The 13442-nt window shown below is 33.9% G+C and overlaps 1 protein-coding gene across 1 annotated transcript; it reads right to left on the bottom strand.

The window, feature by feature from the left end:
- Positions 1–11235: 11235 nt before the first annotated feature.
- LOC120152697 (exopolygalacturonase clone GBGE184-like) lies at positions 11236–12823 on the bottom strand. The gene is given in 5 exon segments (XM_039164867.1): positions 11236–11419; positions 11421–11536; positions 11609–11828; positions 11891–12180; positions 12271–12823. Coding segments are annotated over 5 exon segments (1158 nt in total). The 5' UTR covers positions 12688–12823; the 3' UTR covers positions 11236–11304.
- Positions 12824–13442: the final 619 nt, after the last annotated feature.

Below are 13442 nucleotides of genomic sequence, written 5' to 3'. Positions count from 1 at the left end.
AAAATATGGCGTCACTACTTGTATGGTGAAAAGTGCTACTTGTATACGGATCACAAGAGTTTAAAGTACTTGATGACTCAGAAAGAGTTGAATCTAGACAAAGAAGGGGTGGAATTTCTCAAAGATTATGATGTGGTGATTGATTTCCATCCTGGAAAGGCAATGTGGTAGCTGATGCCGTGAGTCGAAGACGTTTACAGCTTTGCGAGCTCTTGATGCTAGATATCGTTAAGAAGAGATGGTGCAATTTGTGCAGAACTGACTGTCAAGCCAGTATGGCTAAATCGAATTAAAGAATTGCAAGTTAAAGATGAAAAGTGTTTAAAGAGGATACAACAGATAAAGAATGGAGGGTACGGATTATGAGATTAAGTCTGACGAGAACTTGTATTATCGAGGAAGATTAGTAATTCCAGATGATGATGAATTAAAGAATGATTTGTTGACGGAAGCTCATGTAGCCCATTGACAATGCCAGGAGGGAACAAAATGTATATGGATCTCAAGAGTCGATATGAAGAAAGACATTACGGAATCTGTATCAAAGTGTTTGACTTGTCAACAGTCAAAGCTGAGCATCAAGTTCCGTCAGGATTGTTACAACCAATTTCAATTCCTCAATGGAAATGGGAAAACATAACGATGGATTTTGTGACGGTTTGCCTTTAACTCCGAACAAAAAGGATTCAATCTGGGTAATCGTGGATAGATTGACTAAGTTAGCCCATTTTATTCCAGTACGAACTGATTTCTCCATGGATAGGTATGCTGAATTGTATATAAGAGAGATTATACGTTTGCATGGTATACCTTTCCATAGTTTCTGATCGGGATCCTAGATTCACATCACGGTTTTGGAAGTCATTACATGGAGCATTGGGAACTCGGTTAAACTTCAGTACAGCGTTTCATCCTCAAACTGATGGTCAATCAGAGCGAACTATCCAAATTCTGGAGGATATGCTTAGAGCGAGTGTCATTGAATTCAAAGGATCATGGGAAAAATATTACCACTTGCGGAATTTGCGTACAACAATAGTTATCAGTCAGCATCAAAATGGCTCCCTATGAAGCTCTTTACGGAAGAAAATGTCGTACGCCCTTGAACTGGTATGAACTTAAGGATCGAGAAGTTATTGGTCCTGAGTTGATTCAGAATACGGAAGAGAAAGTTCAAGTAATTCAGAATAATCTAAAAGCTGCAGCTGATAGACAGAAATCGTATGCCGATTTAAAAAGGAAAGAATTGAATTTCAAGTCGAGATAAAGTGTTCTTGAAAGTGTCTCCGTGGAAGAAAATATTGAGGTTTGGACGTAAAGGAAAGTTGAGTCCTCGGTTCATTGGACCTTATGAGATTACTAGGAGGGTAGGATCAGTAGCATATCAGCTAGTTTTGCCACCTGAAATGGAAAAGATACACAATGTTTTTCATGTCTCAATGCTTAGGAATATAGATCTGATCCATCTCATGTGACTACTGAAGAAATTGAGATTCGACCAGATTTAACTTATGAGGAAGAACCTGTTCAAATATTAGCTCATGAAGTCAAGCAATTATGGAACAAGACTATTCCATTGGTTAAAGTCTGTGGAGAAATCACAAATAGAGGAAGCAACATGGGAACGTGAAGAGGACATGAGGATTAAGTATCCCTACCTCTTTACATAATGAAATTCGAGGACGAATTTTCTTAAGGGGGAGAGAATTGTAACATCCTCAATACCGGGTTAGTGACTAAATTGAAAAGTTTCAAATTTTGGTGATTAAAATAGAATGAATGAATAGTATAAAGATATATATATGTAAATGATTGTGTAGGATTGAATTGAAAGGAAGTAGGAATGGAAGGGCAAAAGAGTCATTGCAAGGATCAATTAATTAAACAAGGGATAAGGATATATATTAATACAAGTGGGTTGAAAAGGAGAGAACTAAAGGCTTCCAGACTTATCTTCTTCTTTCTTCCTTGTACGCGTGAACCAAAGCAAAGGTAAGATTTTTGATTTTTGAGTTTCTTGTTAAATTTAATATTGGGTTTTGATTATTAGACGATAACTAAGCTTAAGGAAAGCTTAAGTTATCTTAACATCAAAGGATGATTGAGTTAGAAGAGATTTAAGATTTGAAGTTCTTAAATGAAATCTTGGAATAGAGTTCATAACTAGAATTGAAAGTTATATTTGACTTGTCATCAATCTAGTTAAGATATACGAAGTGTTAAAACGGAATTCAACATGTTGATTTATTAATGTAATTCTTGAATTACATATGAATGATAGGATTTGAAGGTTTAAGATGAAATAAATGAGTATAAATAGGTTTAAGGATGTGTACTAGAGTTAAGAATGAAAAAGGGGATTAAACATGAAGGATTTAAACCAAATGAATGAACTTTCGGGTTCAAAAAGAGGATTCTGGGCAGAGTGCACCGATGCACATTCATGGTGCATCGATGCATCAAGGTTAAAACCCAGAAATTATATGAATGTGCATCGATGCATTGATAGTGCATCGATGCACTATTTTTAAATTAAAGACATCGAATGCAATTTGTGCATCGATGCATAAGTAGTGCATCGATGCATCCCATTAATAGTGAAACATCGAATGCAATCGGTGCATCGATGCATAAGTAGTGCATCGATGCATCCCAACAATAATACTACATCGAATACCTTTGATGCACCGATGCATCAGTAGTACATCGATGCATACTGTCATTAAAATATGAAATTGACTTTTCTCTTAGTCTAAAGTGAACAATTAGATTTATAAATACTGATAAACATCCATGTGTGATTATGTAGATACTAAAAGTAAGCTTATTTCGGAACGATCAAAGGATTAGAATCGAAACAAAGCAAAGCTAAGGTAAGTGCATACTATATGTATATTATAATGGAATAAGACTTGTGATAAGTCTAATCCCTATGTTGATTTTTATAATACAGTAGTTGTGAACATGCATACATGATAATTATTGTGATACATGCATAAGATATATATATGTTCATGTGATATGCTATGTGATATGATATGTGATATGACCTGTGAATGAGAATATGATGAAGTGACATGAGCTACATGATCACAAGAGAATGACATGAGCTACATGATCACAAGAGAATGACATGAGTACATGAACATATGAAATATAAGAATAATGCCCATAGTATACGATATGAGAATATAGGTGTAATTGGCATGCCAAGAGTCGAGGGTATAATGGTCCTTCGGGATGTAGTCGTCGTCCTCGATGTAGTCCTTCGGGACGTAGTCCTTCGGGATGTAGGCGTCCTACGGGACGAATACTGAACTAAGGTTCGGTGCCCAATGAGGAATAGATATGAGTGTGGTGCAGCATTAGTGCACAACCTCAATGCACTCACATACCTCTAATCTCAATAAGATACATGGGCTATGCAATTGAAATATCGATTTACAGTGAAAGTGATACAAGAAGGTAAGTTTCGTATGTGCATTATATGGTTATATATGTTATCATGTGATAAATAAATGCACATTGAAATGTCATGATCCAATGGTAAGTATGAACATTCATAAGTTTATCGTTGCATATTCATTTATTGCCTCACTAAGTCTATGACTTAGCGTGTAAGTGATTTACACGTAAGTACCAAGAATCAGGAAGAGTGGAAATAGAAGTAGCACAGGCAGCGATACTACTAAGAGATCAGATCAGAAGTAAATTGACAAAGTATGTACTTGATTATGTATAGAGTGTTGGTATGTAATAAGTGTTAATTACGAATAATCTGATCGATTTTGTATTTTATGGTCTTATGTAAATTAATGTATTTCGTTTTAATGAAAGTTTTAAAAATTCCCGGGATTTTCTGTAAGAGTCAAAGATTTGAAAAGTCAATGTGACACCTCGGACTTGTATTCGGGTCGGATATGAGTTAAGGGTGTTACAAGTGACTTCAAGTTTATCCCAAATTTCCTTGGCATTGGAATAAGGTGATACTCTCCCATACTCATCAGGACCAAGTGCACAAAATAGTTGTGCATTGTATTTGCATTGAGTTAAAACATTCTCTTCTTCAATGCACTTTAAGTAGAATGTCCTCTCATCATGATGCTCCATGCTCCCAAATCACTTTCTTGAATAAAGGGCTTCATCATATTCTTCCAATAGGCATGGTTGGCTACAATGAATTATGGAGACTTGTTGATGAGTTGGGAATCGCTAACAGTATATAAAATTGGTCTAGAAGTCATGGATGACTAGAATGATGATTTGAATTCTCTAGTATCTTTTTAAGAGGTGGTTAAATGTTACAATGAGTCTAGCTCTAATACTAATTGTTGAGTCAAACGATTAAGGAACATGGCCAAAAGTGGGTGAATTGACTTTTAGACAATTGTGGAAGTTTTGTAAGAAATAAGAAATCTGTCACAAGAAATTTAGACTAGTTCAACTTCCTCAATTAAGTCTACATTCACTACCTTAGATTACACACTAAGGATTTCAAAAAATTCATTAATTTGTTCTAACCTGTTAGGACACCGTTTAACCATACAAAACACTAAGACTTGTACCCCAAATATCCTCATAATGATAGATTCTTTTTTGCAAATTGAAGCTCTCACACACACCCCAAGAACACTAGAATAAGAATGATAATGAATACACTAGTGTTAAATGAAAGAAAGATTAAATTGAATACAAATTTGACACAATTTGCTCTTTGATTGTTGGAATAGCTTTCTTGTCTTTTCTTAGTTGTTTAGAGCAGTGGTGGATCCACTAAGCTCCCATAGGGGCCAAGTGCATCCCCATTATTTTAGAAAAGAGGTTAAATTTAGCTTAATGTGTTAAGGAAAAAGGAAAAAAAATTAAAATTTTTGCATACCCATTAATTTTAAGAAAATAAATTAAAATTTTGGACCTCATTCTTAAATTTCTAGATCTGCCACTAGTTTAGAGATCTCTTTTATATACTCTCATTGATTTCTAACCATTTGAAGCATTAAATTTGTGCATTGCACAAAAGTTTCAAAACTTTGGAGAAAGTTTCAAAACTATTCGAAAGACGAAATAACATTTTTGACTTTTGAAATCCAAAAAGTTTCAAAACTATTGAGAAGTTTGAAACTTCCTAACATTATGTTTTTGAAAGTTTCAAAACTTATATAGGAGTAGGGGTGTGAAAAAAGATCTGATCTCATCAATATGATCCGTTCATTCGGTGATCCGATCCGAAAATTCGGATATGCGATATATTTAGGTCAGTGTTTTTGCCTAAAGATCAATGAATGTCCTCCATTGCAATGTTTCCAATTCAATGGAATAAAATGTGTGAAATTGATATCTATCTTTCCATATTTTTATCCGGTATTTTTCAAGAAAAATCATCCTTTGATTTATGTTGAACTATGTTTTGATATAACAATTAAGGCAAAATGTTTTTGGACTTGAATTGAATTTATTCAAAGTTTTCAAAAATAATTCAAAGTCCATTTAATTTGGAATTGAGCAAAAAAAAATTATGAATAGTACCATACTATATGAATAGTACCGATAATGTATGAATAGTACAGACACTGTGTGAACAATAGTATCTATACCATGAACAATAGTATCGATACCATGAACAGTACCGATGCTAAAAAATTTCAGAATACAAAAATGTTACCGATACTGCTACAGTAGTATCAATACCATGAACAATAGTTTCGATACTGTGAATAGTAATATCGATACAATCAAGCCCAACGGTCAAAAATTCAAATATTACAATGGTAGTACTCATTCTTATTGAAGGAGTATCGATACTACTTGTTTTGGGTAGTTTTATTTTGGATAAAATAGATCCCCAACGGCTCCGAAACATCCCTAACGCCTAGAAATGACTTCAAACTCATTCCAACCTATAAAAAAAGTTGAGGACACTTAAAGAAAGTAGAGAACACCTATCCAAGCATTCAAACACAAGAGAAGAGTTTTTCGTTCCTATTTTACTTTCTCTTGTAAACATTTTCTTGTGAGCTTAAATTCTTGTAAACACTCTACCTTTGAGAGGTTTTCTTTGTTTATATTTCTTTTCCTTGTAAAAGGGTTGGTTCTATCTTAGCCAAGTGAAAATATAGCGATTGGTTCTAGTTGAGCCCGTTAAAAGCTAGGGAGTTGTAAAGGTTACTCTTGATCCTGTAAAAAGAAAGAACAAATTAGTAAATTTGTTAAAAAATCCTCGGTAAATATCTAAGGTAGTGGAGGTAGACTTGGTTGAGAAGTCGAACCACTATAAATCACTGTGCAAATTTTTCTATCTTTCTAATCTTCTTACTCCCTAAATACAAAAACCAATTCAACCCCTCTTGGCAAACTCTTTCGATTGTCGATTCGAGCTTTTGCAAATCCCAACAATTGATATTAGAGTTTGACTCATTAGAAGGTTTAACAACCTTGAGACGATCCTTGAAGAAGCTCTAGCGATTCCAAGCACAACCGAGAATATGGCTTCCACATTCGGCTCGTTCTACATGGAAGACTCCCAACCGATCGACAATCCTCCACATTTCAATGGAGCAAGCTACCGTCATTGGTAGAAAGTAATGAAGTTATTTATCCAATCCAATGATCTTGATGCATGGGAGATGATCGAGAACAGATACACTTCTCCTACGAAGAAGGAGAAGAAGTGGAGTGACCAAGAATGGAAGAAAGCTCAACAAAATGCCAAGGCCATGCACATGGTGTTTTGTGCATTTGGTCCCGATATCTATGAAGGAGTTTCTACTTGTTCGAATGCCAAGGAGCTTTGGAATAAGCTCGAGGAAATCTATGGAGACAAGAAAGAAGAACCAACAAAGGTGGTGTCTCTAATGGCTCCTGAAGAGCCCGAGGTATATTCTAACTCAAATGAATTAAATTCTTATTCTTTTAATGAGTTACAAGATGCATACGATGAATTATTTTCAGATTTTGAGACCATGAACTCCAAACATAAGAAAATGATTTCAAAATTTAAAATTAAAAATGATTTTCTTTTGAAAGCTAAAATGGATTTTGAAAACCAAAATGAAATTTTGAAAAAGGATTTAGAGCTTTCAAAAATGAAAATTGAAAGTTTTGAAATAGAAAATTTTGATTTAAAAGTTAAGCTTGAATACTTAACAAAAGAAAAAGAAATCATTTTAAATAATTCATCTAGCTTAATATTGGAAAAATGCTCACATTGCCATTATCATGGTCACAAGGAACATACTTTTCCTTTGAAGAAAGGAAAACGTTTTAAAATTAGACAAGTATGGATTCCTAAGGGAACAAGGGGCATTGAAACTAACGTCCAAGGATCCAAAGCAATTTGGATACCAAAATTGAAATAAAATGTCTCTTATAGGTGTGTGGGAGCAATGTTGATGAAAGTGAAGATATTCAAAAGCTCTAGCCACACTTAAAAAAATGAGTATCCTCTAAGCTTAATGCTTTTATTTTGGTTATTTGGTTGCTCATTCAGTTTATGCATGCATGAGTTTTGATTTTAAATGATTATACATTGTTTTAATCTCATGTATGTTGAAAAATGCTTTATGATGAACATTTTAAAGTTTTAATGATTTTTCATAATTTTTAGTTCATCATAATGAATTTTGGTCAAAATTGGTTTTAAATGCAAATGATATCTCTCTAACAATTGATATCAATTTTTCAAATGTCTTGATTTTACATTTTTTTAATTTTTGACCCAAATTTAAAATTTTAATGCTTGTGTTTTAAATGAAAAAGATATTCCTCTAACAATTAATATCAAATTCTTCAAATGCATAACATTTTTGAAGACTTTATGAATATGTACTTAATTTCAACATTTGATATTGCATAAAGTATTTTAGACTTGGATGTATTGAATTTCATGTGCTACTAACATGTTTGTTATTCTTTGTTGAAATTCAATTTTGTTTAAGTGTCAAGATTTTAAAGCTAATTTTTGTTTAGAAATCACTTATTGAGGGGGAGCTTTGATTTTTTTTTCAAATGTTTTTAATGTCAAAATTGATCACTTACTCTCCATTGTTATTTTAGAACTTTAAAGTTGAATTATTTTTTATATAACAAAAGGGGAGACGTATGGTTTGAAAAATTCAATTTCTTAATGAAAAAGGGAGAACTGAACATTTTCATATATTTTCCAACAACTGCTATCTTTTTCATTAAATATTTTATTAAGGAGGAGTTTTGTCAAAAACAAATTTTTAAATGTTTTGTTATATCAAAAAGAGGGAGAATGTTGAACTACATTTTTATATAACAATTAAGGCAAAATGTTTTTGGACTTGAATTAAATTTATTCAAAGTTTTCAAAAATAATTCAAAGTCCATTTCATTTGGAATTGAGCACAATTTTTTTTATAAATAGTATTGTATTGTATGAATAGTACCGATATTGTATGAATAGTAATGATACTGTGTGAACAGTTGTATCGATACCATGAACAGTATCGATGCTAAAAAATTCCAGAATGCAAAAATAATATCGATACTGCTATATTAGTATCGATACCATGAATAGTAGTATCGATACTATCAAGCCCAACAGTCAAAAATTCAAATATTACAAAGGTAGTACCTAGGCCTGTAAACGAACCGAACGCACACGAACAGAGGTATGTTCATGTTCGTTCATTTAATAAATAAACGAACATAAACGAACACGAACATAAATGAACAAAAACAATTTTGTTCATGTTCGTTCATTAAGGAATATAGCTTGTTCATGTTCGTTCATTTAATAAATAAACGAACATAAACGAACACGAACATAAACGAACATGGACATAAATGAACACGAACATAAACGAACATAAACATTGGAGACCCCACCTTCCATTGTTCTTTCATGAAAAATAGTCGACAATGCAAATCAACCAAATCTACAGTGATAAATAGCGTAAAAGCATCAACCAAATCTACAGTGATAAATAGCGTAAAAGCATCAACCAAATCTACAGTGATAAATAGCGTAAGAGCTGATTAGAAGTGATGAAATGTTTGAAGATATCATATATTTCGATCGATCTTTTAAATATATTAAATGATTCACTTGACTTTAATTTAACACTATAACATTTATCTTAGTGGTCCATGATCACATATGAACAATCATTTTCCACTACGTTATTCTAATAAATTCGCCGGCTAAAAGTTTTGTGACATCCATGTCAGACTTTAGTGAGATTTGTTAATAATGGTCATTTCCATTGGCAGAGTAGAAAATTTAACAGCATAAAGATTTCGAATGGTACAAATTGGACTACAAGGCAATAACATAGATCCGAAATCCCTCCGATGTAAATCCCTCCGATGCTACATATCTAACTGATATTATTGCTAAACCACCATTCAAAATTTTAACATACCTAAAGTCTACTCCACAACTAAAAGTCACACAAGAACTATGAAAACAAAAGTTCATTGCCAAAGTGTATTTTCTATTTATTAATGGGTTCTTCCTGGAAAACTCATTACTTCCGCTATTACACTCTTTTTCAGAAATTGCATAGAAATATTTGTTTTGTTTTCTGGAAAATTCTATATATTTTTCTCTTTACTGATGCTCATATACTTCCGATTGTTACCTTTATCTTCCTATCTATTTCTAGAAAGAAGTATGATGTTTTTTTGAGTTTTAGATGTGAAGATACACACAATAACTTTACATATCAACTATTAAGGCAAATAAAACAGAAAAATATATGAAAATAGACCTGTAAAACTTTAGATTGTACTATAATATAACTTGTTTTGAAGCTTTCACTGATCGTCTCCACTCTTCAGTGAACACTAGGGTTTGGAAAAAAGGAGAAAATAAATATAGGTGTGAGGTGCCTCACGGGTTAACATATTGGATTTAATCTCCAAATAAAATTAGGTTAATTATGGAGTTGGTCATCAGAATATCATATTAATTAATAGTTTTAAGATACTTACAAATTGGTCACCAAAATTGATTTAAGAAGATTAGGTTAAACATAAATGAACGAACATAAACGAACATAACCGAACGAACATAAACGAACATAACCGAACGTTCACGAACGTAAATGAACGAACGAGACCTATGTTCGTGTTCATTCATTTAATTAAACGAACACAAAATCTTGTTCATGTTCGTTCATTTAATAAATAAACACACATAAACGAACTTCCCGCCGCACGGTTCATGAACGGTTCGCTGAACGTTCAGTTCATTTACAGGCCTAGTAGTACCGATACTCATTGAAGGAGTATCGATACTACTTGTTCTGGGCAGTTTTAGTTTGCATAAAATAAATCCCCAACGGCTCCAAAACATCCCCAACGGCTAGAAACGACTTCAAACTCATTCCAACCTATAAAAACAAGTTGAGGACACTTGAAGAAAGTAGAGAACATCTATCCAAGCATTCAAACACAAGAGAAGAGTTTTTTATTTCTATTTTACTTTATCATGTAAATATTTTGTTCTTGTGGGCTTAAATTCTTGTAAACACTCTACCTTTGAGAGGCTTTCTTTGTTTATATTTCTTTTCCTTGTAAAAGGATTGGTGCTATCTTAGCCAAGTGAAAAGATAGGAATTGGTTCTAGCTGAGCCCGTTAAAAGCTAGGGAGTTATAAATGTTACTCTTGATCCTGTAAAAAGAAAGAACAAATTAGTGAATTTGTTAGAAAATCATTGGTGAGGAGCTAAGGTAGTAGAGATAAACTTAGTTGAGAAGTCGAACCACTATAAATCGCTGTGCAAATTTTTCTATCTTTATAATCTCCTTACTCTCTAAACACAAAAACCAATTCAACCCCTCTTGGCAAACTCTTTCGGTTGTCGATTCAAGTTTCTACAAATCCCAACAATTTCCATGCAAGAATGGTGTGTTTTGATGTTTTAATATCAGGTTAATGCATATAAAAGTCGGTTTTAAATTCCAGCATGTGCATTCTTGCATTACCACTGTTTTTGATGCACCTACTTGTTACATGATTTGATAAACTTGATGCTACTTGAAAGGTTATTTACATGAGCAACTATGATTGTTACGTAAAGAGGTAAGATGTCTACTTGTTACATATATTATATAAATGTTACCTGATTTACATTTGATTTTCAGCAGTGAATTTTTGGCGCATCTTGAACCAATTTTATATGATTAATTGGTATTTAAATTTGAAAAAAAAAAAACATGTTCCATAATTTTGGTTTTTATTAATAAAATTGGAAAATATGTTGTTTACATGAAATAAGAATCAGTTTGTGGATGGATGACTGTGAGTTTTGAGAAATAAAAATACAAGGCCGTGGTTTAAGGAGGGCAGGGCGGGGGGCTCTGGGTGCCGGAGTAGGTGACTTTGGCGTTGGTGCAATTGGAGCTGAGGAATGTTAGCCTCTTAGTACCTGCGAACTGTAAGTCTATCTTTAAGTGAAATGCCTTGGCATGGATCTGATTTGCTGCATATCAGTTGTACTGCAACTTTGCTTGCTGATGTTCCTTTGATGTTTGTGAATTGAACGTCGCTGATACTCACTTTCGAACTCTTCACCAAATAAAACTACTTATTAGTATATCAAATATATGAGAGCAAGGAGGAAGAAGAAAGGAAAATAACCTCAGAGTCGGCCTTGTTCCCGTATTCTTGATCTATGATGATGGGGTTCTTGACGTTTTTCATTACCAGATCTTCATAAATAATGCCTGATGCTTTGCTTGGACTATTGTTTTTGTAAGTTTTGATTCTTGCACCGTTTTCGGTATCCGTCAGCGTGCAATTCCTCACGGTGATACCGAAAACATCTGCCTCTGAATCGTAGTGTCCAAGGCTTCCAATGCTGTTTAAACGATTCGACGTAAGTTTTTACCATAAATGATTCAATAGATGGATAGAATGTACCTGATGCCGTGTCCGGGGCCACAGGCGGTGTTCTCGACAGAGATGTTGGTGGATCCATGAATGATGGAGACGCAATCATCACCAGTGCCGATGCGACAGTTTGTTATTTTGAGATTGCTGGTCTTGCTCATATGGATGCCGTCGGTGTTGGGGCTTTTGGCCGGAGCTGATATGTTAACATCATCGATCCTTAAGTTGTTGCTATTACTGATCATAACATGGAAACCTTTAGCATTGACGGACTGAATGCCGCTAATGACAGCATTGTCCACCTTGATGAACTTCAAGGTCTGCAAATTTATCCAAAACGACTAAGTTATTATTCATTATTATGAAACAACAAAAAAAACGTTGGGATGGATGGTGATGGTTCTGCTTACGGAAGGCATTCGGCCGCATCCCAGGTTGTCGCATTCCGGCTTCCACACCGTTTCACCTTTACCATTGAAAACACCCTTCCCACTTATGATTAAACCATCAAGGTTTTGGAAGTTGATCCAATCTGCATCTTCTGCCGGCTTAGTATCATCTTGTGCAATAATAGTTCCGATTACACTAACCATCAAAGGAGGTTCATAGCTGCACGGACCGGAAAATAAAGCCGATCCTAACACGAATTCTCCCTCGGGGATCAGTAACATTGCCTTCCCTGCATGATTGCAGGCTTCTTTGAATGCCCTGATGAAATTAATGGAGCTGATGCTCTTTCCATCAGCCGTGGCACCAAAGTCTAGCACATTAAAAACTTTAACATCGGGAGGAGCAGTGCCGGTGGCGATTGATTTAGCTAATTCCATGCCTTTATCGGGATCGAACTGGGACAACACTAGAAAACGAGGAAGAAGTAAGCCGAGAATAAGAATGGCAATTTCCCACTGAACCCATTGTTGTCATGTTGAATCTCTGGCCTTTATTGACTATTATTATTCTCCTTACTTTTATTGATTGAAATGCTGCTGAGCCTCGAACGGAGAGGCTATTGTTGTAAGCTGCCTGCTAAACATCTGCTTATTACTTCATTATTTATGTGGTTTAAAGATTAAACCCTCACCACTAATGTTATTTGTGGATGAACTAAATAGTCGGGAAAATTTGTTTTGTCGTTTAAAGTTTCATTTGATTTCGTTACTAAAAAATAGCTAACGATATTTACTTTTTCTTGACCTACTTTTTTTTATTTCAAACCAAAATCTGTCTTTTAGGATGAAACTATGAAAATAGAATGGATCAGGTGACATTTTTTTAGCAATAGCAATTAGATTTGTTTAATAAAAATAATAGAATGAATTAAAATTACAACACATTCAAATTGGGTTGTAAATGAGACGAGATAGATCGTGAGCTACTCGAGTTCGAACTCGACTGAAATTCTTAACGAGTCGAAACGAGTTACTTGATACTCAACTCAAAAGGATTACGAGAAACTAAAAAAAATAATATATCAAAATTTTCTTTTTAAAAAAAATTAATTATTAACAATATTAACATTTATGTGTTGATTTGTTTAAAATATGCAGTATAAAGTTTTCATGTACTTAAGGTTTAGTTTTCG

This window comes from Hibiscus syriacus, unplaced genomic scaffold, assembly GCF_006381635.1.
Source record: "Hibiscus syriacus cultivar Baekdansim isolate YM2019G1 unplaced genomic scaffold, ASM638163v2 tig00111095_pilon, whole genome shotgun sequence".
Classification (NCBI taxonomy): domain Eukaryota; kingdom Viridiplantae; phylum Streptophyta; class Magnoliopsida; order Malvales; family Malvaceae; genus Hibiscus; species Hibiscus syriacus.
Note: the sequence above shows the minus strand (reverse complement) of the source record. Positions and strands in the feature narration are given on the sequence as shown.